Below are 26892 nucleotides of genomic sequence, written 5' to 3'. Positions count from 1 at the left end.
GGTATGTGAAGGGAAGGGCTCGGTCTATGCTTACATGAGAGCTCCAGTCAAAGCCACCAGCAAGGTCTGCCTTGGATAGCCAATTTGAAAGGCAGAGTTACGGACCTCTATGTTTGGATTGAGGGAAACGTAGGAAAGAGCAAAATCAGCAACTAAAAGGTGTTGGTGTGACGAGAGTAACAGGCCAAGCAAGCTCCCTGTCATTACAAGGAAGAGATGGAGAAAGCTACTGGGGAGACCACATCTGGGACGGAGTGACGTCAAATCCCGAGATTGCATGCGAATGGAGGGTAGGAAGAACCTGCTTTAACTTGTCCTGACAACCAAGTTGACAAGTCAGTTTTTTCTTTTTATTTTCTTTTGCGGGGAGTTGAGACAGGGTTTCACTGTGTAGCTTTGGCTGTCCTGGAACTCACTCCATAGACCAGGCTGGCCTCCAACTCAGAGCTCCACTCTCAAGTGCAGAGATTAAAGGCACGCGTGCCTCCGCCGCGGCCACTACCACCACCGTGCAGCTGACAAGTTAGTTTTGATCTTCTGGGTGGGCCTTGGGCAAAGGCATGACACCGCAGGTTTGAGAGGCAAACTGCCGGCACTGTGCCCTTTTAATTGTTTCTGAACCGAGGGAGAGCTTACGTTAGTCACTGAGGATACAACTTGCAAAGGTCTCTAGATCCAGAACACTGTAGGGCCTGATCTCCAGCAGACTTCATATGGCTTGGGGTGACTTATACAAGCCTGGGTTTCCCTCTTTGTGAAAAACAAGAGTTGGTGTGATTAAATCCAAACACTGTAGTAACAGTTTGGGCAAATTTAGTAACCTATAATTTATAAGAAGTGATTTTTTTAAAGACATAAGAATAAAATAGTTTATTAAAGGAATAGTACATACAAGACATCTTTTCTCAGGTACTTCCAAACAATAGCAATACTAGATTGGAGTTAACGCTTGTATATAAAAGATGTGCAGAAAGAAACATGCCTTATCAGCTTCTGTTTTACTGGGTATGGCTGTAGGTGACCTCCAGAAATGAGCCGCACGGCATCAGAGTGCAGGTAAGTTCATTCACTCAGCTCATCTCACAGACTGCCACTGTAACATCTACACCATTGCTCAGCTCTAAACAGCAAAAGGCTAGAGATAGGGTCTCAAGAGACAAAAGCAAACATTTTGCTTTTCTAGAACTACCCATTTATTACTATGTTTTGATAGGTTATATGCGCTCCCCAAAATGCGCTCCCCTTGTTAAAGGAACTACTACTTTAAGTTCAGTCTAAAAAGACTACTGTGTTTTGTGATGTTACACTTACAATAAAGAAAATAGAAACAATGTTAATAAAAATGGGCACCACACTGCACTTCCCTCAGAGCAGCTTCTGTGTTCAACCACTGAGTGGTGATGGAAGAATCTGCCTTTTCTCCTTACAAACTTAAAGATGCTAAGCGGGATGCTCGTTTCCCATAAAGGTGAATTTGTGCAAGTATATTCTGCTCTGCAAATACATCCTGACATTAGCTGATTGTATGTTATAACATTTTAATAACATAAAGGATGGTGAGGGCAGATGTAGCTCAGTGGTAGAGCACCTGCCTGGTACAAACAGGCTCCTGGGTCTCACCTCCAGCTCTGCAAAACACACAAAGGGAAGGGTCTGGCTCAGCCCATTGAGCAGCCTGTGATACTTGAACATGGTGGCATTTTTACAAGCAGCATACCCAGACATCAATGTTTTGATTGCTAATTCGCATTTTTATCAGAAAGGCTCATGTTGAAAACAGTGCATACGTAAAGCAGTCACTGCTCCACACCATGACACAGCATTGAGCGGATTGTCCTCACTTATCCCTCGACTACGCTTCTGTTTGCCTTTGCCTGCCAGGTCCCCTGCTGCCCCCTTATTCTGCCACCTAGAGCCGCACCAAACCAAAAGGAGTTCATCCAAGGCCAGCCTAATGTGGCAGCCGCCACCTCAGTCTGAGGTTAGAAGCATCAGAGTCCCTCTCCCTGGGAGACTCTGCTGACCTTCTGAGAATGCTGACAACGTCCAGACCTGCCATCATCGGGGACAGCTCACTGAGTGTAAATTCACTTACGATCCCTTTTCAGAGAGATTTGGCAGAAGAAAAGAAAATGGAGCTCATGGGAACTCAGTGGAGAAGAGGGCCAGAAGACAAAGGGACGCTGCTGGGGCCGGCGGTTGGCACCTGCCAAATGAATGAAGGCAGGCCTGCCGCCTGTCACCATGGCGTACTGACTTTCTCAGCAAGCTACAAACTCAGTCTCACGAATTCCTTTCTACCTTTTAAGACATTTTACTTCCCAGGACAATGATTTTACGATAAAACAAGGCTTGTGATTGTAGTGTCTTCTAGCACAATTGAAAACAAAAGGTCTTAGTGATAGAACCAAAGAACAAGTTGAGATGCCCGTCCTCGCCCCCCGCTGTTTAAATAGCTTTGTTACAGATACATCCCATTGATGAGGTAGTCGGATTCCTCGGATGTAATGGGACGCGCTTTCTTCAGTCTCTGCTTCACCAGGCGAAGTCGGCACATCACCATGAGAAGTAACAAAGCAGTGATGACCAGACCCAGTGCCAGGGGTAGCACTGCACCTGTGTAAGGTGGGAAAGAAAGGCGCTGGTCAGTGGTTGGCAACGCTGAGCTACTGCCGACTATATGCTGAGCGCTTGGCATGCACTATTTTACCCCCTCTGAATAGCGCCCTTCGATGCCATTCTTACTGCTGGTCCTCTGATAAAGGCGCGGAGAGGTCAGTTCCCCTGTGTGCTTATGTATTGTAGGTCTAGTCTTAAACCCAGACCTCTTAAAAACTAAACTCTCTAGCAGGTTCTTAAAAAATGTGCAGTAAGATCATCTTATCCCTTATCTCATTGGATAGCCTAGAGACTATAACCATGAGAAATGTTTTCATTATTAGTCATACATGACATTTATGGATTTCAACATAATCATCTTCTCATTAGCTATGGTCTAACTCCTAATTTCTGGTTCTTGTAGAGTTTAGGATATTCATTTCCAGGGCTTCAGAGGTGGTTCCATGGTTAAGAGCATGTGTTGCTCTCGCAGAGTTCCCAACTTCAATTCCCAGCACACACATGGCAGCTCACAATCATCTGTAACTCTAGTTCCAGAGGTTCTGATGACCTCTTCTGACCTCCACAGGCACCAGGCATTCATGTGGTACATAGACATACAGACAGACAAGACACCCATATATCAAAATAATTTTTTTTTCATTTTTTAAATCCAGAGGTTCTACTGTCCTATACTAGAGCATTTATTGAAAGTTAACTTCAAATTAAAAGTAACATTGAAAAATATGCTGGTGTAACTTTGGCCTTCCTTTGGGTCGTGGGTGGCAGACCAGAGGAGCTATAGTTTCCCAGAGTCTGGATGAGGCAAGGTACCTCTGCCTCCAGTCAAGCTCGGCAGCCTCTATTCTTAGTCTCCTCTACGCTGAAGTGGGGCCAGGTCTGTGATGAGATAGTGAGGCTGTTTTTAATTGCGCCTTCTTGCAGCTGGACAAACTGGAGGAGCCAGCGTCTCCATGTGTAGCTAGATTCTGAGACATTTCACTTTGTTTACTCACTATATTTTGATTAATAGCTTTCCATGTGCCAATCTAGCCTAAGTGCTAGTAATCAAAGTAAGCAGTTTTTTATTTGTTACTCACAAAAATGCCCAGCCCCAAGGATAAGCTAAATACTAAGTGCCAGCTTCAGAGCTGAAATAACTGCTCACAACCACGTGAGCCGGTGCACGGCACTCATTTTACAAACGATGGGAACCGAGGCATCCAGCGCTGTACAAGCCTGTGGTCTGGTCCTTTGGTGCTCATTGCTTTGAGATGGACATGAGAACATATCTGAATAATCTAAATCTGTGTAGACAGGCATTTACTAAAAAGACTGCAGTGAAATATTGTTACAAAGACAAGAGTTGTGTTTAAAATCTAATGGGAAGAAGTGTCTGGCTGGTAAGGTTTTTGCTAGAGTGATTTGATCTCATGGGGGAGCTCAGTTTGGGGGAGGGAGGAAGATAAGTTTGTTACATATGTTTGTTCTTGAATCTATGTGTATACTAGAAGGCAGTGGTCTCCAACCTTCCTAATGCTGTGACCCTTTAATACAGTTCTGAGTATCTATGTGGGTAGAGCAGCCTGGAGATGGCCAGAGGAACCGTCTCACCTATTTCCAATGGCCTTAGGCTACTCTTTTTTTCAACATGCTGAGAATCACTGCTGTAGGGATCCAGGGTTCCCTGAGGCTCTTGATTATCTCGTATAGATACGCAGAAGCAGTTAACGGTAGTGAATGAAAGTGAGATCAAGAGATAGGAAGAAGCAACAGGAACAAGCGCCAAAGGGCAAGGGTCAGAAGACAGACAGAAAAGAATCACAGAGAGTGGCTCCGGTAAAAGGGATGCTCTGAAGGGCTCAGGGTGGCGCCTGGAGAGCCCACTGTATTAGCAAATAGAAATTTATTTACAGGACTCTGGACTAGTTTCTTTTTTTGTGCTCAGACCTGATTGCTTGCAGCCACAGATGATATGAACCAGTAGAGAGAGGGATACTAGCAGATGATGACGAATGCAGCTGAGGAAATGGCTACATCAAGCCGGGAACCTTTTGGAAGAGTGGGGGGCGGGGGGAATAGAAAGACCTGGAGGGGACAGGAATTCTCCAAGAAGACCAATAGAGCCAACTAACCTGGGCCCAGTGGGGCTTGTGGAGACTGAAGCACCAACCAAGGACCATGTGTAGACTGGACGTAGGCCCCCTACCCAGAAAGATGCGCAGCTTGGTCTTCATGTGGCAGCCCCAGTAAGGGGAGTGGGGCTGCCTCTGATAAGGACCCTGTTGCACGCTTGGTCTTCATGTGGCAGCCCCAGTAAGGGGAGTGGGGCTGTCTCTGATAAGGACCCTGTTGCACGCTTTTTTATCACTTCTCCCTGGAGGGGCTGGCTGCCTCGCCAGGTCGCCAGGAAGAGGATGTGCTCAGTCCTGATGTGACTCCATGTGCTGGTTGGGGAGGAGCTCCCCTTTTCTGAGGGGTAGAAGAGGAAGGAGGGGGAAAATGGGAGAAGGTGGGACTGTTTGAGGGTAGGTAGCGGGGTAGTTTTCCTCAGACAGCCTTAAAGCTCGCTGCAGGTATAGCTGGCCTTATCTTGACATGACCTGGAGCTGATTTCATACTAAAGGTCTTTTCAAACTCCAAGTCAGGATCAGAATACCAAGACAGTCCTGTATCTAGAGCATAAGGAGGGGATGTGGAAGTTGCTTTAGTCCTCTGGGCATCAAGTTTTAGGGTAAGGAAACCTGCAGCAAATGTACAGCTTAGAAAGCAGTTCTAGAATCATCTCACACACAATCATCTCACACCCACAGCTCTGCATCTGGGAGCATCTGGGGATCTGGGGCTTTAAGCAGCCATGCCTGGCTACTGGAGTCTTCATGATGGAAAAGTTTTCAAAGGGTTAAGCAGCCTGCAAGTGTCAGGACCAAGACAAAGACACTTAGTTCTCCTCCCTACAGGAGCTCAGAGACCCCTAATCACTTCAGCATGGAATACAACAGCCTGTCCACGGAAGGTCCTTAGCCAGAGTCTGGATTGATCAAAGATGAATCCAGTGTTTCGGCTAAAGGCAGAAAGCAAATTTTGAGTGGACATCTCAATCTCAGTCCTAACCCTGTGACTCAGGCTCACCTAGGGTGACAAAACAGATTAAATTCATGAAAATTTCTATTTAACGAATCAAGTGTGAGGTTGCTAATTTTTGTTTAAGGCTCTCTCTCTCTTACACACACACATACCTATACTGTACTACTTGGCAGAATACTGAAACTTATTCTTTCTAAATTGTATGTATGTGCACTTGTATGTGTGTGTGCGGGTGTGTGTGTGTGTGTGTGTGTGTGTACGCAGAGGTTGATGCTGGGTGTCTTCAGTTGCTCTCCATCCTGTTTTCTGAGACAGGCTCTCTCTGAACCTGGAGCTCACCTAGCTATACTGGCCGGCCAGTGGGCCCCTGGGATCCTCCTGTCTCTACCACAGTGTGCTCGTGTGACAGGCAGATGCCACCACCTCTGGGCTTTTCCCTGGCACTCATGCTTAGACAGCAGACACTTTACGACAGAGCCATCTCCTTGTGGCTGCCCACCTTTTAATTTTTGAGAAAGTCTCACTCCATAGCCCTGGGAGCTCGCTGTGTAGCCCGAGCTAGCCTTTACTTGGCGGCAGCCTTCCCGTCTCAGCTTCCTGAGTACTGGTGCTACACGGCCACCTTGTCCGGCTTCTTTACTGGTTAGATCTATGTGGGGTGTGTGTGTGTGTGTGAGTGTGTGTGAGTGTGTGTTGAGTGTGTGTGTGTGATCTATGTGGGGGGTGTGAGTGTGTGTGAGTGTGTGAGTGTGTGTGTGTGTGTGTGTGATCTATGTGGGGTGTGTGTGTGTGAGTGTGTGATCTATGTGGGGTGTGTGTGTGTGAGTGTGTGAGTGTGTGTGTGTGTGTGATCTATGTGGGGTATGTGTGTGTGAGTGTGTGTGTGTGTGATCTATGTGGGGTGTGTGTGTGTGTGTGTGTGCGCGCACACTTGCAGGTGAATATACATATCTGTGGAGGCCAGAGGACACGGACTATCTTTATCATCTCATCTCATCTTTTGAGACAAGGTGTCTCATTGAACCTAGGGCCCCCGTGAGCTCCAGGGACGCACCCATCTCCATCTTCCGAGGGCTGGGTTCCATATCTGTGTGACTGTGCCCTGCTCCCCCGTGGTTGCCACAGAGCCATCCTGCTGAGGTCCAGGTTCTTGTGTGGTGGCACCTTCCTGACTGGACCATTTCCCGGCCTCTGATTTCTTTGAAACAGGATTTTGCTTCTGAGTCCATGCTGGGCTCATACTTGTGAGCCGCACGGCTGCAATCGTCAGGAGTCACAGGCATGTTCCTCCACGCCTTTTATTTGTTGCTGTTTAGTCCTTAGAGAACATATTTCCATATTTTCTTTCTTTTTTTTAGACAGGGTTTCTCTGTGTAGCCTTAGATGTTTTAGAACGTTGGAACTCACTCTGAAGACCAGGCTGGCCTCAAACTCCTGCCTCTGCCTCTCAAGTACGAGGATTAAAGATGTGCACCACTACCGCCTGGCTCTTCCATAGTTTCAGTTTGGGTAATTTGAAATTCTTTTTTCCCTAAACAACTTCTAAAACACAGTGATAGAATTGTCAGTGACCAGCTAACGTGACATCTCTCTTACTGATACCCGCGCTTAAATGTGTATTAAGATGTCTTAATAAATTCTAACTCTCTCTTAAAAAAAAAAAAGCTAAGTTGATGAAATATTCTGCTTCTATGAATGGGAATGATGGTCAAGGCATCTAAGCAACTAGAATGAGCAGCAGTGAGTTAGAACTGAGCTCTGAGACACGTGGCCATGGGCCCCACTGCTGATAGGTTATGGTGAGTTTTAGCCTAACATCCCAAGACAAGGCAAATGCAATGGGGCCCAGACATCAGCTGTTCAAACACTATTTTGGTACTGTCCAGCTATAAAAGGAGATGAGCAATGTTGTTCAAATACTAGGGCAAAAAGACAGCTTTGTCCATGTGGAGATGGGTGATTTAGGAGTTGTGCTCTGTTCTGCTGGGTCTGCTTGGTGGTTTCATGTGCAGGATTCAGGACTAAAGCCTTTCTTTCCTACGGGACTGTCAGTGTGTCTCCTGGGGATGGAGCTGTACCTCCAAGTGCCGCCGGCCTACCTGCCGCCAGTTCTCTGCACATCCCTGTCATGTGCTGCCAGCAAGAACAGAGCCTCCTCCTCACTCTTCTCCCTCACACACAGCTCTGTCCTAGCAGCCACCATTCCTAACCAAACCACGTACTATACTCTCAACGTTCCACAGCCGTCCGGTGAAGTGCCTTCCTGCTGAAGTCACTGGGACCCAGAGACAGGAACCTGAGTTGAGTGGCAGAGCCAGAATTCGAACTGTGGCCCTGGCTGTCCTGGAGCTCACTCTGTAGACCAGGCTGGCCTTGTACTCAGAGATCTGCCTCCTGAGTACAGGTATTAATGGTGTTTGCCACTGTGCCTAGTTGAGCCCATATTCTTAACTTCTGTCGTGGGGCATATGGACTATGCCACCAGGGAAACCAGCATGGAGCTAGAGACGTGTCCAAACCCCGAAAATCTCACATCTTGAGACCAGCAGGAGTAAGGATGCTTCCCTCTCTGTTCCCTGTTCCGTCCCTGCATGCCTTGGTGCTCATAGCCTTGTGGCCCTCATCCTTAACGTTCTCCAGGTAGCATGCAGCCTAGCACCAGAATTCCTCTCCATGCAGATGAAGCATTTCCAGCACCTTGTCCCCAGGAAGTGATGTTCACTCACCCAAAAGCTCCTACCCTCTTCCCTACAATAAAGGGCCATTACCCCTCTCCCCCAGTAAAGGGCTGCTGGATCACTGGGAGCTGAAAGGGCATTAGAAGAGCTGTATCAGAGACAGTGATCCCCACCCGCCAGGCAAAGCATTGTTCCTTCAAGTCCAGCACTTGAAGACATTGGTGCCTGTATAACACCCTATGTCACAATGTGACTTTCCCCACAGAGGGACCGCGGAAGGGAATGTGAGATAATGTGAGAACAAGAATAGTAGGCTAGTGTCAAGGGCACCATGACGCACTGTGGCCTTGAAGATGAGAAGACAGTGCTGGTAGACGGGTGCCCTTCAACATGACATCCAGCAAGGGCTCAGGTGCTCCCGGCGCCTCACTGCTCCCTAGTGTTTCCAAGTGACCTGTAGGGCGCTTACACTGACCTGCTTCTGGGGCTGGGTGCTCCCCTCGCACTTGCTCGCTCTTGGACTTGAAAATGTAATTTCCATCTTCTTGGTTCTTTCCTGAGGAATTACTGTCTGTGGGAAGTAAACAGATATATATGTTAAAGGGAAATTGAAGACTTCAGGAAGTAGGCATGGACTTAGTTTTACTTACTTTATAATTTAGGGCTATGTCTGTCTGTCTCAGTGTATGACCTGTATGTTGGTACCCAGAGAGGCCATTTATGAATCGCCTGATGTGGGTCTGGGAACCAGACTTAGGCCCTATAGTTAACCACTAATTATCCTTTCTAGTCCTTATTTACTTTTTAAAAAACTGGATGTAGAGAAAGGAGTGGGAGGATTTATTTTTAAGTGAACATAGGCCAGTTGGGCATGGTGGCTCATGCTTTTGATTCCAGCACAAAGGAAGATGGCTGTCTCATGGGATCCTACATGAAGTGTGGTGCAGGGTATTTGATCACATTGTGAACCCTGAGATTGTGAACTGGAAAAACCTGTTTCTAACTGAGGCATGGCTCAGTTTTTCATCCTCTATCTCTCTGTTTACTATAAACTTGAGGTTAGGCTCAGCTCTAGCACACACCTTTAATCCAAGAGCTAAATAAAGTCAATCATAAGGCAAGAGGCAGAGCAAGCAGCTGACAGGGAGTAATTAGAAAGGAGGGACATTAAGTTGAGGGTGGTCAGACAGTGTGGAGAAGGAGAAACCCTTCTCCCTCGGGGATCTCAGCTGAGGAGGAAGGTCGGCTGGGTGCTTTCTCTGCCTCTCTGAGTAGACAAAGTAGGCTTTCACCCCTGCATCTGGCTCCTGAGCCTACTGGTAAAATAGAATGACTGGGACTTTCTATAAAACAACAGAGGTGAAGAATGAAACTTGGTCAGGATCACTTCAGGAGCTCAGTCAAAACCTCTAGAGTCTGATCTTGTGGTTTATTCTTCTTACACATTTAAGCACAGTAAAACTCTGGAAGAAGGTTTCCATGTGACACAGTAAATATAGAATTCAGGGGTTCGCAGAGCACTTTAGGCTTGTGTCCTACCACTGAGCTATTTCCTAGCACCCCTGATTCATTCTCATACTGAGGTACCGATAAGCTTTAAAAAGGCCCTCTCCAAATGGTCTGGCAGTAATTTGAACAACCTTAAGTTGATTATCATTTTTTACACTGATGGAGTAAAGATGGCGACTCTGCTGGGCAAATAAGACTTCTGGGGTGGGAGAGGGGGACACAGTGGGGTCCCCAGAGCTATGTTAGAGCGCACAAGGCTCTGCCTGGCTTACCTTCCTAGAACCCCCCCATCACTGCTCATGAATATTCAAATAGTTTCCTATAGGTGTTCTAAGATCACCATCTCTCCTTGTGCCCAGGGGGGTGGGAAAGGTGGGGAGCTGGGGGGCGGTAGCTGGTTCAAGAGAGCACCGAGATAGATTATTGAAGACCAAGGAGTTTCCTAGGGGAGTTAGTAGCATTAGGGACAGGCAGGCAGAGGGCAAGCGTTTCAAGGAAACGTTAGTCTCCAATTCCAGAGACAGATCATACGGTGGGGGAGCTGAAGAGACTCTTCTGACTCCTTAAGGCAGGGAGGCCTGACAGCGAGAGCCTCGATCTGGGCTCTCTTATTCTCAGAAGGCAGGGAAGAGGGTGGGGAGCAGGATTACATTCTGGCAATGCCGGAACAGCAACACCTATCTGATGGAAACTCACTTCCCGGGGTGGAGTCGTGTCTGTAGTGTCCCGCTAAAGGGCGCATATCTGTAAGAGGGCATTCCAACATTGCATTCTTGGAGTACAGGATAGATAAACCTCCTCACACTACGTATTTATTAGATCCCTGGTGCCATCTTGGAAGGGCACAAGCTCTTACAGCTCTTCCATAGATCACATTTCCATACATCCAAACTACCTTCCAAGAACTGTGATAGATAGATTCTTAACAGTTCCCCCATAATGCAAAATGTGAGAAGTCTAGATGAGAACATGAAGAGGGAAACCTTTAAAAACAAGTCTTGGACTCCTTTCCTGTGGCACCTCCTAGGAGGTCGGCCATTTCAGGGTGAAGCTGACTCTCCTTCCCCGCCACTGGCTGTCAGAACTCATCCAAGTGGACGAAGAACACAAGTGTCGCTCTCTATGGGAAGTAGTGACGATGCTGGGTGGAGAGCGGAAGGGCCATGTGGTCTGACTCGTGGTGGAATGACAAACATGATTTCCCCATGGAGCAAGCTGTCTTGGCCCGTGAGAATGCGCCTGCTGTTGAGTGAGGGGCAATCTCCTTCCAGACCAAGGAGAACTGGACAGAGGAAATGCAAGTCTGTTTAGGGGTGCATGGATGCCCACAGGTTGGGTGTTCCCAACTTGTATTTCTGGTTATTGCTTTAAAAAAAGGGAGGAGAGATATTCCTGGATGGGCAGACACGATTGTGCCTCAGTGTTTGCTGCTCAAAAGAGCTAGTAGAACCCGAAGGTTTTCAGTCTCTCTCAAGAAGATGATGTCTACCAATAATGTTGTCAAAAATCCCTTCAACAAAGAAGGTAAGAATCCCAGAACCAAAGCACCAAGACTTAGCATCTATTTTCCACATGTCCTGCAACTCAGACTCTGATGTATTCCTCTGAAGGAACAACGCACTAAGAAAAGCCTGGAGGAGGCTGCAGATAGGCTAAACTTATGGCCAAGAGCATGAGGAAGCCAAAGAAAAATGCCAGGACAGATTGCCAAGAGGTGTAGGCTGTTCTCACTAGAGCTTTTATTTCTCAGTCCAGTCCAAAACAAGTCTTGAAGAGTAGCAAGTATCCTTTTTGTACCTTTGGCCTCCTGGCTGCTGAGCTGGTTCCCCTTTCTCCCCTTTCTCCTTCCACCCAGGTGTTATATAAATGAACAAGTAAAAAAAAAAAAAAAGTCCTGAAAACAAATGCCTTTGATATAACAGTTACCCAAAGACGAGCTATGGCGGGAGGCTTGGCACAGTTAGTAGAGGAAGATTGTCACACCTGTGTGCAGAAAATGTTTTTTTTTTTTTTTTTTGTACAAGTTTCATCCCAGTTCCTTGAAGGGCTTTGTTGATCTGTTGTGATACCCATGAATTCTTAAGTTCCCAAAAACTAGAGTCACGTCAACGGGCACGCAGCGCTCGTTTATGCCACTCTGCAGGCCTGGAGACCAGATTTCCTTCCTGCAGCTAGAACGGATACAGGGAGACAGCCTTGCTAATGAGCGACTCGGCCCACACAGGACAGGACCTGCGGCTGCAATCGCCTTCAGTGACAATCGGCCATTGTTCCTTGAGGCGCCTAGCAGACCCCAGCCACACTGGAGCTCGGTACTCCCAAATGACGGGGGCTCAGGGAACTCTGGGCGCACATTCACCGTGTAACCAAACATTTACACATGCCCTAGATGACCTTTAAAAACTGTGTCTGAGGCTGAGGGAGTATGTCACTGGTTCAGTTCGTTCTGCATGTATAAAGCTGAGTTTAATTCTTAGCACACACAAAAGATGGTGCCTGTATTGAGCACATATAGAGATTCCTTTTCTTGTCACTGGTCCCTAAAAATACAGTATAAGAATTAGCTATTTAGTACTTAGATTACATAAGGAATTTCATGTAATTTGGAGGTGGTTCCAGTACAGGGAAATACATGTAGGTCACATACAAGTAGAGTGCTGTTCTTTTTTTACCTTGTATGTATGTGGGAGGGGCATGCATGCATGCCATGGCCCATGTGTGGCGGTCAGAGCACGACCTGCAGGCCTCTGTTCTCGCCTCCCACCCCGTGGCCTGGAATCAGTTGTGAGGTTCTGCCGTAAGTACCTGCACTCACCGCACTCTGTTGCTGCGCTGTATAAAGTACTGTTATAGTTGGGATTTGAGCAGCTTGAAACTTTGGTTTTCACAGGTCCTGGAACCGTTTTTTGGGGGAACACCAAGGGAAGACTGGTTTTGCTAGGCATTCCTTTCCATAAATCAACATTTTGTTTCTTTTCAGTGCTAAGGATCAAATCAAGGCCCCTGGGTTTAGGACAAATACTCTTCCACATATCTATGACTCTAGAGCTCCTAAACTGTAATTAGCTCAAATGTCAGGGTTGTTTTGTTTGGCCAAACTCTTCATTCCAATTTACATCATTCCATATTTGGAGTACATTTCCCTCATGGTCTTCAGGCATAAACTATAACTTTGAGTCACAGTGACATCAGAAAAGGAAGACTAATCACGGAGAACTCGCGTTGAGGCTCACCTGGCTTGACAGGGATGATGTGGCTCTCTGGGACCCTCTGGGTGGAGTGAACCCTCTTCTCCGTGTGGGACAGGGTAGCTGGTTGGTTGTGCGCAGGAGCTTTCTGGGATTTTTCCACCCAGGGGTCTCCTCCACCTTCAGTCAGTCTTGTGGTTCCCGGCTGGGCAGAAGCAGCCACTGTGTGTGTCGCCATCTTGCGGTCAAGGCCCACTGTGGAAGAACTCAGTTACATAGATTCCTCCCTCTCGCTCTCTTTCCTCCCTTTCTTTTTTGCATGTGTGTGTGCGTGTGTGTGCATGTGTGTGCACGTGTGTGTGCTCGAGCAACCAGAGGTCAGCCCTGCTGTCCCTCAGCTGCCATCCACCTCTGTTTCTGAGACAGCCTCTTACTGGCCTAGAAGCCGGAATGCACCGGGTGGGCTAGGCTGGCTGACCAGCAGGCTTCCAGGACCCTCTTGTCTGCCTTCTTAGAACCTGGGCCCTGCCACCCACCACCTGCCCTGCCACACCTGCCTTTTCACACGGATGCTGAAGAACCGTCACCTCAGCCTTTGATTTCTCTTCTGAACGTCAACTAAAAACTGCTGTCTGCAGTGAATTAAAGTCATGGGTATTTGAGACTAATATCCTACTCAGCCAGAACATGCGGGACCCAATAAAAACCTACGGTTTAGCTTTGAAATGTGCACCGTGTTCTTTCGTCTTCCCGTTGCTTTCCTAACACGGACAAGGAGAAATTCAACCGTAGGTTGTTTCTTTTTTCAATCTCTCTACTTGGGTAGCAATGGGGGTTAAACCTTTTTTTTTTTCCTTTCTTCCTTACATCAGCACTTTATTGAGTTATTTTCTAAAGCTCTTCTTTCTTTTCTTTTCCTTCCTTCCTGCCTTTCTTTCTTTTTTTTTTTTTTCCAAGATAGGGTTTTTCTGTGTGACCCTGGCTGGTCTGGAACTCACTCTGTAGACCAGGCTGGCCTTGAACTCAGAGATCTGCCTGTCTCTGCCTCCCAAGTGCTATGATTAAAGGCATGAGCCCCTACACCCAACTCTAGCTCTTCTTTCTTATGGTTCACTTTCAAGTAAATGGCTTTACAAAACTGATTGGTAGGTCAAACTTAGCCATACCCCAATGTGTCTTAAGCAGTCCTCAAAAGTGTAAAAGCAATACCAAGTGTGGTATGAGCCAATTCTTATAATCCTAGAATTTGGAAGGCTAAGGCTAGAGGACTGTGAATGTGAGGTCAGCCTGGGCTACGTGGCAAGACTGTATCACACACACACACACACACACACACACACACACACACACACAGTCATCAAGGAAAAATACTTCAGTTTTTGTTTTAACTGTATTGCACTCTGGAGATCAGAGGACAACTTGTGAGACCTGATTCTCTCTTCCCACCATGTGGAACCTGGGGATAGAATTCAGATCATCAGGCTTCAGCAAGAGCCTTTATTCAAAACTGTTATCTTGCCAGCCCTCTTTGAGGTTTTTAAAAGTGTATGTTATGCAATATTTTAAAAATAAGAAAAACCTTTGGAAAATTGAAAAAAATCACATGCAATGCCAAACATCGTCTGCAACTCAGACTTAGCCTCAGTAAGTTTTCAAGCATACATTTTTTCCCCCCACAGGAAATTATTTTTGAAACAAGCAATGAAAGAATTCATTTCCCATTTTATCCCAAGAACCCTGACAGGCCTGTGCCACCCCTTCCAGATTCCTGCCTGCCAAGACCATGCACCTGACTCACAGTTTTGACAGAAGTCCTCGTCAGAGCCGTCTGGACACTGCCTCACTCCATCACAGGCCCAGGCGATGTCGATGCAGCAACCACTGTCACAGAAGAAATGGTAGCGAGAGCAAGCGCTGGAGCATCCTGTTTGTGAACAAGTCTCAGGTCACGGGGATGCAGGGCAAGTTAGCATCCCCCCAAGATGACTGGGGAGGGAACACAAAGCAGGGTGAAGTGACGGTGATAACGAGGACATAACAGAACGGGAGCAACAGGGTCGAGGGTCCCTCTCTCACGCCCTCACTGAACTCTCAAGGCTGCCCCAGAGCTCTTGAAAGTCGTTCTCTAAGCCTTTGTTGCCCTGGTTCCCTGCTCAGTTTACATCTACTCGTCCACCCATCGCGGGGCCTCCTTCCCAGCCGAGAGCATCCCAGACCTTTGGCGACCATGCTTCAGTAGCAGCGACATCATTTTACATATTCTGTGTCTTGAATTCTTTTTGTCCTTTTTCTTTCTTTTTGTTTTTTTGAGACAGGTTTCCTGACACAGGCTGACCTGGAACTAGCTCTGTAGGCCAGGCTGGCCCTGAACTCACAGCGATCCGCCTGCCTCTGCCTCCTGAGTGCTGGGACTAAAGGCGTGTACCACCACCACCCAGCAAACTCTTTTTTTCTAAGTAAGACTTTTTTTTTTTAAACTGAGATTACCTTTCTGAGGTTGACTCCTACACGTAAACAACCAGATTGTTGCAGAGGACAATCTGTAGCCACTGGCTGGTGTGAATATATTTTGGAAAACAGTGGCATTTCCCCCCTGGGACTGTCTGTAGCTCCAGTTCCAGGGGTCCGACACCTTCACACAGGCACATACACGGGCAAAACACCAGTGCACATAAAAATCGAAGCCAAATAAATCTAATAGTATATATTAAAAAGAGGTAACTCTCAGGTGAAAGATATAAGGGATCTAGCTAGAAGCAAGTCTTAAGGTGACCTACAATGTGAGGCGGCAGGGTGAACTAAGTTGCCCCTTCAGGAACACGAGTGTCAAATCATACGATGTTCCACTAACAGCAAAAGCTAAGCACAGTCGATGTGCACAAATGGAATCTAGCACTTGTTTTATTGGAAAGCTATCAACTAGAGACTAGAAAGTGAGTCTATCTGGGTGCAAGGTGACTGGAAAAGAGCTTGATCCCAAAAGAGGAAGAAAGTAAAGAACAGAAATAATGCCGAAGGGTGGAGGCAGAGCTCTCAAGTTTGGGCCTGCAGAGTCAGGGACAGCCAGCAGGGGGAGCAAACGGAAGTGCAGGGGCTGATCATCACCAAGCCCTTAGACTAGCAATGGAAAACCCCTGCGTGCAGGGCTCTCCTTCCAGGTGTAGTGCTGGAGCTGGGGCTGCATCCACACTTTACTGCTTCTTAAGGGTCTTGGTAAACACATCTCAAATCTACCCATAAATAATGCGCATGCGCTCGGGTTCTGAGCCGCCTAAGAGAGGTTGCAAGCCGTGCCAGTGGGAGAAGGCGCAGCCTGAAAACGTGAGGGCAGCTCCAGGAGCCCATGCGCTGGAAAGAGAAACAGCTCCCCGCAAGTGTCCTCTGACCTTCACACATGCATGTGCGTGGACAGGCACTCACGCTGCACGAACACACATGCACAGAGGATAGAAGGCCTTATTAAATAGGATGACAATTTCCAGAAGATTGACAATGAATAAAAATAAAAGATAAAGTGCCTTAATTTCCCACCCTAAAAATGTCTTCAGTGTCCAGTGGTGTTTGTCCCTATTTGAAACCAGTATTCTAGTTCATATTGAGGTGTTCTCTCGCCTGCTACCTGAAAAGATGGGTCCCCAAGCATTCAGAAGGTGTTAGAAATGTCAATATACTAAAAACTGAACCAGGTTATACTGTGTGTGTGCGTGTGTGTGCGCGCGCGCGCGTGTGTGTGTATGTATTAAAGAAGACAGAAACACCTGTCTATGCCCCCAGTGAGTGATCAGGTAGGAAGAGCACCACACTGATTCCTTTGTTGTTGTTAACTTTTTGAGACAGGGTTTCTCTGTTTAGCCCTGGCTGGCCTGGAACTTGCCCTGTAGACCAGGCTGGCCTCAAACTCATAAAGATCTGCCTGCCTCTGCCTCCTGAATGCTTTGATTAAAGGTGTGTGCTACCACACCGGATTCTATGAAACTTTTGAGTAGGGATTTCACCTGACTCACACACCTTGCATATTTCAGTCTAACTCTACCCATTAACTACACATTTTTCTTTCTCATGATTTATCATGTCAACTATTGATAGAGTCAAGTCTCCCTTCTATCCTATCATATGGCCTTCCTCCCCGAACTCCATATTTTATTTTTAGTTGATGTACAATAATATTGTATAGATATATGGTATATAATGGTATGTTTTAATGTATGTATTATATACATATATGTATATACATATGCATATTTTTACTACTGACTAGATCAAGTCAATTAATAAGTCTATCACCTTGCCTACTAATTTTGTTATAGTAAGAATAGTCAAACATTTAAGCCCAGTCTTCTGGCAATTTTGGAATATCCATTACTTTCAGCCAGAGTCACCATGCTATAAAGTAGAGGTCCCTAAAACTTTCCTTCTATTTAACAGGAATTTTGGCAAGCATTTCCTACATAATGAACCCAGCTTCAGTAACCACCATTGTACCCTCTGTTTCCATTGGCTGGACTGTTTAAACTAGTCTTCAGTTGTACATTTCAAACACACATGTCAGAAAGACACCCCCCCTTTTTTTTTTTTTTTAAAGACAAAATCCTCTCCTAGGAAAGCCAGACGCTGTCTTTAACAAGGTCAAAGAGGAAAGGCAGAAGGTAAGCACCCAGGACCCACTAGCTCATGGTCTATGCTCTGAGAATGTTCTTCACACTCTAACCAGTAGGTCCCAATTGTGCTAAATATAGAGCTGTTATATTTTTAAAATATTTATTTATTATTCATACAGCATGCTTCCTGTGCATTTGTGCCTGCACACCAGAAGAGCGCACCAGATCTTACTATAGATGGTTGTAAGCCACTATGTGGTTGCTGGGAATTGAAATGGATCTTTGGAAGAACTGCCAGTGCTCTTAACCCTTTAGCCATCTCTCCAGCCTGAGCTATTATATTTTTAGCAGACTTCAAGCACAAGAAATGAGGTGGAAGAGCCCCTGAAACGTGTCACCAGGGTGTAAAATCCCATTGGCACCATCCTTCTATGAACATCTGGGTTTTGGCTGGCCTTGGGAAACTCAATGGAAGGACTTTCTTCTCACCTCCAGTGGAGTAGACCCTGGGAAGGACGGTCACAGATACATTATCGGAGCTTCTCTGACCCACTGAGTCGGTCACCGTCAGCTGGAAGACATACGCCCCTTCCTTCAGGTGGGATAACTGCAGGGTTCCTGCCTGAGGCACCTGTCATATAAACACGTGTGGAGAAGAGAGCTGAGCCCAGCGCCCAGAAGCACACATGAACATGTAAGCTGCCCTGCCCCCACAACATGCCATCAGCTCCTCTCTTCTCCTAACAAATGGCATGTGTAAATAACTTTGGAACAGAAATAATAATAAGTGACAGATGACACTCAAAGTTAGACATAACTCCTAATGTACAAATTGAACCAAAAAGTTGAGACATAGGAAGAGCAACAGAAAGGAGCTCCTGCAGGAATTCAGTCACACAAACACTGGAGAGCAGAGGCCACGGTGAGAGATGAAGCAGGCTGCAAGAAACCTTGCTACAGAAGACTCAGCATGAGCCTATCGTATGACAGAGTTCATGCAATTAGCTTCATTAACAGGCACTGAGACAAATGTTCCTATCAAAAGAGAGAATGGTGGGTCACAAGGAACCACGGCATGCACGAGGAACTGAGTTGGGGGTGTCAGATTTTATGAAAATCTACATTAGGCTAGAAGGTGGATGGTCTGAAAATCAATACAAAGGTTTTTTATACAGAATAAAGGACAAGCTCAGCATTTTCCAAAAGGAAGACCTAGTGCCAGCGCCTATGGTGAAGTAGAGACCATTTGCACACAAGGCGGCAGAGTTGACTACCAATGAGCTAGGACAGTGGTTCTCAGCCCGGGGTCTGGCTGCTTAGGGGGCTGCATGTCAGAGATCCTGCACATCAGATATTTACACTATGATTCATAACAGTAGCAAAATTACAGTTATGAAGTAGCAGCAAAATAATTCTGTGAGTGGGATCACCACAGCATGAGGAGCTGTATGGAAGGGTCATGGTGTTAGGAAGGTGGAGAGTCTAAGACGTGACGTATAAAGTGAATTTCTGCTCCTGGAAGAGTTAGGCAGAGAGTGGAAAAGCTTGGGTGGGGTGCTCTAGGAAGGACTCCTGAGTGACAGGCTGCGAAGGATTCTGAAGAGGTCCAGTCCTGAGCAAAAACAGCACGCTGGGATCAGCGCAGTGGGACCAGCTGGTTGTGGCTTTTGTTTTTGTCCCAGTATAAAGTGGCTTTTTACTCTCTCAGCCTCTAAGGCAGTGGTTCCCAGCCTTCCTAATGCTCGGACCCTGTAACACAGCTCCTCGTGGTGTGGGGACCCACAGCCATAACATTTTCTTCACTGTTACTTCATAACTGTATTTTGCTACTGCTAAAAATTGTAATATAAATATCTGATATGCAGGATATCTAAAAAGCAACCCTATAGCCGGTATTTGCTACCATTCAGAATCGTAAAGGAAATATCTGTGTTTTTCAATAGTTTTAGGTGATTCCTGTGAAAGGGGCTAGGAAGCCCTTCCCTCAGGGAAGTGGCTTGGGTGAAGTGAACGAGGTTTAGTTTGGAAGCACTCCCGTCTAGAAATGGCTCTAACTGTCTCATGGCTGGTGTAAGCAGGTACCCCTGCACAAATGGTTCCTTTCCTTCGAGGCCAGTCTAGCCGTGGCCAGGTGAGCCTGCTGCAGAGCAAGACAGCAGGGGCCAGGACAGCCCAATGCTGCCTTCCTCTCTTAGCACAGTGTCCATAAGGAGGGTTAACTGCTGTGTAAAATGCTCCCATATCATGTATAGAAAGAATTCTTTCTATTATCAATTTCCTCCTTATAATCTTTTCTTTCATACTTTCTAGGCAAAATTTTAACCCAGGGTAGCCAGGAATTTGTGATGTAGTTTAGACTGGCCTTGAACTTGTGATCCTCCTGCCTCAACCCCCTGGGTACTGGAATTACAGGCATGCGCTATCACATTTGACTGCTACCCAAATCTTATACTAAGAAAAAGGGAAAGCTTTTAGAAGATAACCAGAATTATTAAAACACAGTGGAAGTCTTTTCCTTTGGGCTGAAGGAGCAGGACCCTGGCAAGCCTTAAAGCAAACAATCAAGACTGTTGACTAAGCACAAAAGGGAGTTTACGGAATAAACCATTTTTAGGATAATCAATTTTATAATTTGTCCCCATTGTATGCATGCTCTGCTTGCTCCCATGCATTTAGGGAAAGGACATTACAGAAGAATACTTCCCAGAAGCATCTGATTTTGTTAGCAAGAATGACATGGGTCACCTTCATGCCCACTGATGGGTCACCCTGCTGCAGTGTCCACTCATAGAGGACAATGGCGTGGTCATCTGTGCTCTCTCGGCCATCCAGAATCACCCCATCTGTGGGCAGGTGCAAAACCACATCCTTCCCGGCCTTGCTGAGTGGAGGCTCATCCTCACCTGTGAAAGAGGACTGACTTAAGAGGCATAACCCCTGGTTTCCCAACCTACAAAGAGCAGAACAGATCAGTTCATCAAAAACCTCAGAGAATAATAATCAACTGAAGTCATTCTCCCGTTAACCCCCATTGTGTCCCTTCAAGCCCCAAACAGTAAACTAGCAATGTATTCCGATATGGGATTTTAGCTATGAGGCAAGTGTGAGAGGAAGTGTGGGTGCTGGCTCTTTGCAGCACCTAGAGAAAACTAATAATGTATTTTACATCTGTTTAATGGTTTGTTTTCATTTTATGTACATTGGTGTTTTGCCAGCGTGTGTGTCTGTGTGAGGATGTCAGATCCTCTGGAACTGAAGTTACAGACAGTTGTGAGCTGCCATGTGGGTGCTGGAAATTGAACTCAGGCCCTTTGGAAGAGCAGCCAGTGCTCTTAACTGTTGAGCCATTTCTCCAGCCCCTAATAATAAATATTTAAAACCTTTAAGGATTTTACATGGAAAAATCAGGAAAGCACTGAAATATCCTGCTTGCCATGAAACAAATTAATTCTGCCTCCCCTAAAGGAAAGTCACAACAATCACTGACTTTTGTTAAGTGGTCCATAGATGTATTTTCTGAGCCCAGGGAAACCCTCACAGCCTAACTTGACCTCTGAGATAACAATTCCTTCTCAGTTCCTGTCCAGGCCAATTACACTGTTAAATGTACTTTGAAACAAACCAGAACTTATCTACAGAAAAACAGTTCTCTAAGCAAAATAAGTCCTCTTACCAAGAAGGAGCTAAATGTAATTTTGAATTTTCATTATAAAAAATGTAATTGAACAAGTTAAGTACTGTGGAAACATTGATTTGGAAACTAAAGGCAGTGGGTAAGACCTTCTGGGCAAAGACTCAAACCAATTGAGATTGAGGATTCGAGGTGGGATTTAATTTAGAGAATGATGTTAGCTGAGCTTGTTCACAACACATTGCTATAAACGGAACCTTCCTGCTCTGACCTCCTGAATCTGTGCCAAGGGGTGCAAAGTCTATAGACTGGCGGGGAAGTTAAGGATGCGAAATGAGGCTCAAGTTGGGCCAGAGAAGGGAAGAGAGGAGGACACGTGAAAGAAAGGGATCATGCATTTCTTTGTTTTTCCCTTCCAGGCCAGAGTTAATCATTTATTTTTTAAATTGTATCACTCAAGAAAAAAAAAACAAAAAAACAAAACAAAACAAAAAAAAAAAAACCATATCCACAGTTCCAGTCACCATATGACGCTGATGATCAATACAACTGTATTTACACAATTGTAACGGCTGCATTTACTGAGTGCTTTGTACATGAAGAGTGCGTTCCAGGCGTGACCTCACTTGGTGTTCACTGTCAGGGAAAAGCAGGCATTCTGAGTGGCTGACACGGGCTCAGGGAAGCTGCGGCAGGTGATTGACATCACAGGCAGGTGGCGAACTTATGTCAGGTGCTTCCAGCTCACAGGTGCTTCCTCTACGCTTTTTCATTACCTTGGGAATTTATAGAGGTCATAGAGTTGAATCCACTCACTTACTGCTCTATTCTGCCCTTTAGTGTTTGTTCAGACATCTTACAACCTCAGTGTAATTACATAAACTCTACAACTTCCATTTTGCCTTCTTTTTTTCGAGTTCTGGGGATCAAACTCAGAGACAGTGATGCTAGGCATGTGTCCTACCACAGGCCATCCTTTCTGCACCTTTTCTACTGCTTTTTGTTTACTTAGTTATTTTTGGTTTTTTGAGACAGGGTTTCTCTGTGTAGCCGTGGCTGTCCTGCCCTCCCTTTGTAGACCAGGCTGGCCTCAAACTCAGAGATCCACCTGCCTCTGCCTCCCTGAATGCTGGGATTACAGGAGTGTGCCACCACGCCCGGCCCATTTTTATTAATTAACCTTTAAAACTGGGTATTTATTTTCATCAACTTTACACTATAAAAGATGCCACAATACACATGTTTTTACACATACTGTTTTTCTCTAGCACAGATTATTCTTTGTAAAAATATTCTAGAACAGTAGTTTTCAATCTGTGAGTCACAACCTCTGTGGCAAGCCTCTATCCCCAAAAACATTTACGTTATGATTCATAACAGTAGCAAAATTACAGTTACAGAGTAGCAATGAAATAACTTTGTGGGGTGGCGGTCACACAACATGAGCAAATGTATAAAGCGTCACAGCATTAGGAATGTTGAGAGCTACTGCTCCAGAAGAACGGATATTTTACATCTCCAATACATTATTTCCTAGTTAGTTTCCAAGAGGCAGGCACCACTTTACACTGTCAATGAGCATGAGTATGATTTCCCACATGTGCACCAAGCTAATTTTTTTTTTAATTTAGTAAGTGTAAGCTGACATTTACATTTGATTTCCCCCCCTCTTTTTGGTGGTACTGATTGAGCCTGGGCCCTCAAATATGCTAGCTAAGTGCTCTTACCACGAAGCTATATGCCTAGGCTCTAAATAATTTTAAATTTGGACAGTTCCCATGTTTATCAACTGCATTTCCTCACCAGGGAACTGTTGACTCACATTATTTTTTCATTTGTTTTTGTCAAACCAACTCTCAGCTCTTTTAATATTTTAAGATCATATTTCCTAGACTCTTATTTGCAATTCCTTATTTGTTGACATTTTTTTGTGAATTTGTACAAAATCTTTCTTTTATGATCTACTTAATTGATTTGAAGATATCTTCCCTCCAGATATGTAATACTGAATTTAGTTTCCAGTTTTTCTAACTGTGGAATAGACTGTGGCTTAATTTTAAAATGCATGTGTTTATATACTGAGGTGGCTCAGTAAATAAGGGCACTCAGTGGCAAGTTTGATGACTTGGATTTCACCTCCAAGACCCACTCAATGGAAGGAGAGAACCAACTTCCTGCAGATTTGCCTCTGCCTTCCATACATATGACATATGCTGTGGCAGGCATGTCCATAAACACTAAGTAAATAGATGATTAAAAATAAACAAATATCCATCTGGGATTTGTGTGGTCAGAGCTAGTCGTTCTCTGAAACTGCCAAGCGATTACTCCTAATGCAAGACAAGATGAAAATGAGACTCAGATCTGTGGAGATGACATCAGCCCAGAACAGGAAGGTCAGCTCTTGCTCTGTACTTGAAGACAGGCAGCAGAGGGAGGTTGCTTGGGGCACAGCAGAATTCTGCCTGAGGCTTTGTTTCCTCTCTTGGACCCTGCTGTTGAGGTCAAAGTCTGGCTTTACCGGATAACCCCTGAGCTGGGGCTAAAATGACTGACTCCCTCTCTCAGCTGGGTTCCCTCCTCTCTGCCAGATCTGTGGAAACCCCAGATCCTTTAAGGAGTTTGTTCCCCTAGACTACCCCACTGCATTCCTCTCCTGCTTCCACAGGAAGTTTTGAGACCTGGGCTCGGGCTTGTATTAAATAAACCCTCATGCGTTTTGCAGCGGAGTTGATTCCTGGTGGTCTTTGGGGTCTCACAAACTGGGCATAACATGCCCAGGCTCCCATCAGACGTAGAACAGCATTTCTCTGGTATGCAAAGGGTTGCCTTTCCAAGCTCTACCCACAGATATTCTGTTTCAGGTTAGTTAGTCAAAACAACACAAAGGGAATGCTGGGAGATTATATTTTCAGTCTTTCAGGATCCTCGGACTTCAGCCTCCACCCCACCGTCCTCTTTTCTCAAGGCATTCTGTCTGCCCCTCCAGTCAGTCACACCAGCCAACCAAGGCTCTGTAATGATAATACCAACACCTGTACCACCCCAATAATTCACAGGGAATATCCACTTGGTTATCATGACAGTCTGAGCTAGAACACAAGCAAGGCATTCAAGTCCCACGAAGATTGCCAGGGACTTGGATGGAAGAAGCCTAGACTCAGACTCCAGGACTGAGGACTCCAAGCAGCCACCTTTCTTCAGGTGTTCCAGCAGGGAGGTGCTCTCTCACTATCCCCGACAGCTGCCTCGTTTTCCCAGAGGGTGACAGGTCTTCAGAGGCTACTAGAGAAAGCACCGTGAGCTACTCCATGGCTCAGCTCAGCAAACTACTTGCTACATGGCCCTCATGCAAGGTGCTTTGCAGGTCAGCCTTACAAATCACAGGATTTGGCCTTCGAGCCGTCGTAAGAACACTAAGTTCACGTGTGCAAATAGCTTAAAATAGCTTCTAACATCAAACACAACGACAGCGACCACAATCCTGACTGATGGGCAATGCTGTAAGTCTAGTCTATTCCCTTCCATACAGCACTCTCCCATGTCTTCTTGGGCCTTTAATTCACCCCAAATGGACCGCTCACAACTACCTACTAGGAGCTTTGCTAAATCACTTTGACTCATTGATCCTCAAACTCCACATGTTCACAAAACTCGCAAGAATGGGGGAAAGAAATAATAATAATAATCCAGGAAGGAAACTGAAATAGTCTTAGAAACAGTAAGAACTCAAACAGAGTTAATGAATGCTGGAATATTAGTTTGGCTTTCTGCCTGTATGTACTTCCTCCAAACATCCAGACTGCTCTGGGTGAGCAGGGCCACAGAGCAGCCAGGCAGTCCCTGGAGTCCCCAACTCCTCCTGAGCACCCTGAGCCGTGACCTGACAGCCCGAGGAAGTCCTGCCCATCAGGACAGGGGAATCCCGGAGTTCTGTAAAATGGACTTTGCCTCCATGCAGGGCGAACAAATACGGCCCGTGAGCCTAAGCTACGCTTTTCAGCTTCCCTGGGTTGCTGAAGAAGTCTTGGCACGTCAAAAGCTCCCCAGAGAGGAGGCCATGCCAGCGATGGGAAATTCCCCCAGGAGAACGGAAGGAGAAAGAGGAGAGTGAGAAGAGAAAAAGCACTTGGGCGGCCGTTGGATCGCCTTACTCTTCACCCTGTCTACTTTTCTTCCCCCAAAGCTCTCACAGCAGGGCAAATTTCTTCCGGATGAGCTCGGAGAGCCCCAGGAATGGATTTTGTTTCTCTGCTACTTTGCTCCTTCAGTGTGTCTGGGCTCATCGATAGCACCTGCATATACAGCCACCCAGCGAGCTCCGTGGGTATCTTAGAGAGAGACGCACCTTACACATTATCCTACAGTGTACCGGCTGCTGAACTCAGCCCAGTACAGTGGTCAAACCCCTCAGCGCGCAGCTGGCACTGCTTAGAAACAGAAAAACAAAAATGTCACGAATGTGGGAGTATCTGCAGGTAAGGAATGGGAGAGAAGCGTGGAGGAAGAGTGACCAGCTTTCCTTTCTGTTTTTTACCTGAAGGAAGTACACACAGGCAGAGAGCCAAGCGGATGGGGTGGGGTGGATGCTAGGGGCAATTTTGCATCTAACCAAATCTTGTCCTTGTTATTTCCTGCGGCAAAACACGCTTTACAAAACCCCTGGGACGAAACAATACTAAAGTAATGTCCATTGGGGAAAGGAGGTTCTGAGACACCCTGAAATCCCTTTTCCGCCAGGCCTCTCTTGAGGACCCGCCCCACTTTAGGTGGCTTTCAAAGGCAGCCCACAGAACTTGTTTCTGCGCATCTACTAGACTTTTTTTTAGCACCACCCCTAAGCCCGAAAAAGAAAAGAAAAAAAAAAAAGTGAGCCGCTTTCCCGGTTACCCGCAGCTACAATCCTTTGGAAGCAGCGGGTTCTGCATGCTCGGTAGCAGGCGCGGAGCCCGCAGGACTCCAGCGGCGCTTACCTGGGCCGGGCGAGCTCGCGGCGGCGTCCCCGGCGCGGCTGAGAGTGTAAGTGCGGTACCCGCGGAGGGGCGCGAACCTGCAGACGCTGCGGCCGTGCGCCGTGCAGTTGAACAGGTAGCACCGGGGCGCGGGCGCGGGCGCGGGCGCGGGCGCGCCGGGCCCCCGGGGCAGCTGCACCACCGCCACGGAGCAGCTCGGCTCGGAGCAGCAGGCCGCCACGCACTGCCGCCAGCCCCGCACGGTGCCCGGGGCGCGCAGGAAGCTGGCCCCCGCCGCGATGGAGTCCTGGGTGCGGATGATGGTGTCGGGCGCGGCCCGGTAGACCGCCGTCCCGCCCGCGCCCGGGCAGTCCTCCCGCGGGCCGCCCAGCAGCTCCGGCTCCGGCTCGTCGCGCGGCCGCGCCCGCTGAAGCTGCCGGCGGAAGTCCTGGAGCAGCCGGTCCACCCCCGACGGCGGCGCGGCGGGCTCCCCGGGCCGGCCGCTCGGCAGCCAGAGGCAGAGCAGCAGCAGCCCGCGGAGGGCGCGGTGCCGGGAGCCCGGGCCTCCCCGCGCCGCCATGGCGCGAGCGCGGCCTCAGAGCACGGCGGCGGCCCCGGGGCCTGGCTGCTGCGCGGAGGCGGCGAGCGTGC

General features: G+C 46.9%; 1 protein-coding gene across 1 annotated transcript; it reads right to left on the bottom strand.

Moving 5' to 3' along the window:
* Positions 1-856: 856 nt before the first annotated feature.
* On the bottom strand, positions 857-26892 carry Lrp11 (LDL receptor related protein 11). Its single transcript, XM_055608086.1, has 7 exons — positions 26263-26892; positions 20404-20561; positions 18148-18289; positions 14859-14984; positions 13106-13315; positions 8839-8934; positions 857-2616 (listed from the first exon to the last, which is right to left on the bottom strand). Exons 1-7 carry the CDS (start codon positions 26819-26821, stop codon positions 2462-2464), a joined length of 1446 nt encoding a protein of 481 aa, XP_055464061.1. The 5' UTR covers positions 26822-26892; the 3' UTR covers positions 857-2461.

This window comes from Psammomys obesus, unplaced genomic scaffold, assembly GCF_907164565.1.
Source record: "Psammomys obesus unplaced genomic scaffold, mPsaObe1.curated_primary_1811, whole genome shotgun sequence".
In the NCBI taxonomy this organism is placed as follows: Eukaryota; Metazoa; Chordata; class Mammalia; order Rodentia; family Muridae; genus Psammomys; species Psammomys obesus.
The sequence above is the reverse complement of the archived record's forward strand: the minus strand, read 5'-3'. Positions and strand labels throughout refer to the sequence as shown.

Coding starts and splice junctions, on each gene's coding strand:
- Lrp11 (XM_055608086.1), bottom strand. CDS start 26,821: ATGGCGGCGCGGGGAGGCCCGGGCTCCCGGCACCGCGCCCTCCGCGGG. Junction 20,562..26,262: donor CGCGAGCTCGCCCGGCCCAG/GTAAGCGCCGCT, acceptor CCTCTTTCACAG/GTGAGGATGAGCCTCCACTC. Junction 14,985..18,147: donor CAGGGTCTACTCCACTGGAG/GTGAGAAGAAAG, acceptor GTTCACAAACAG/GATGCTCCAGCGCTTGCTCT.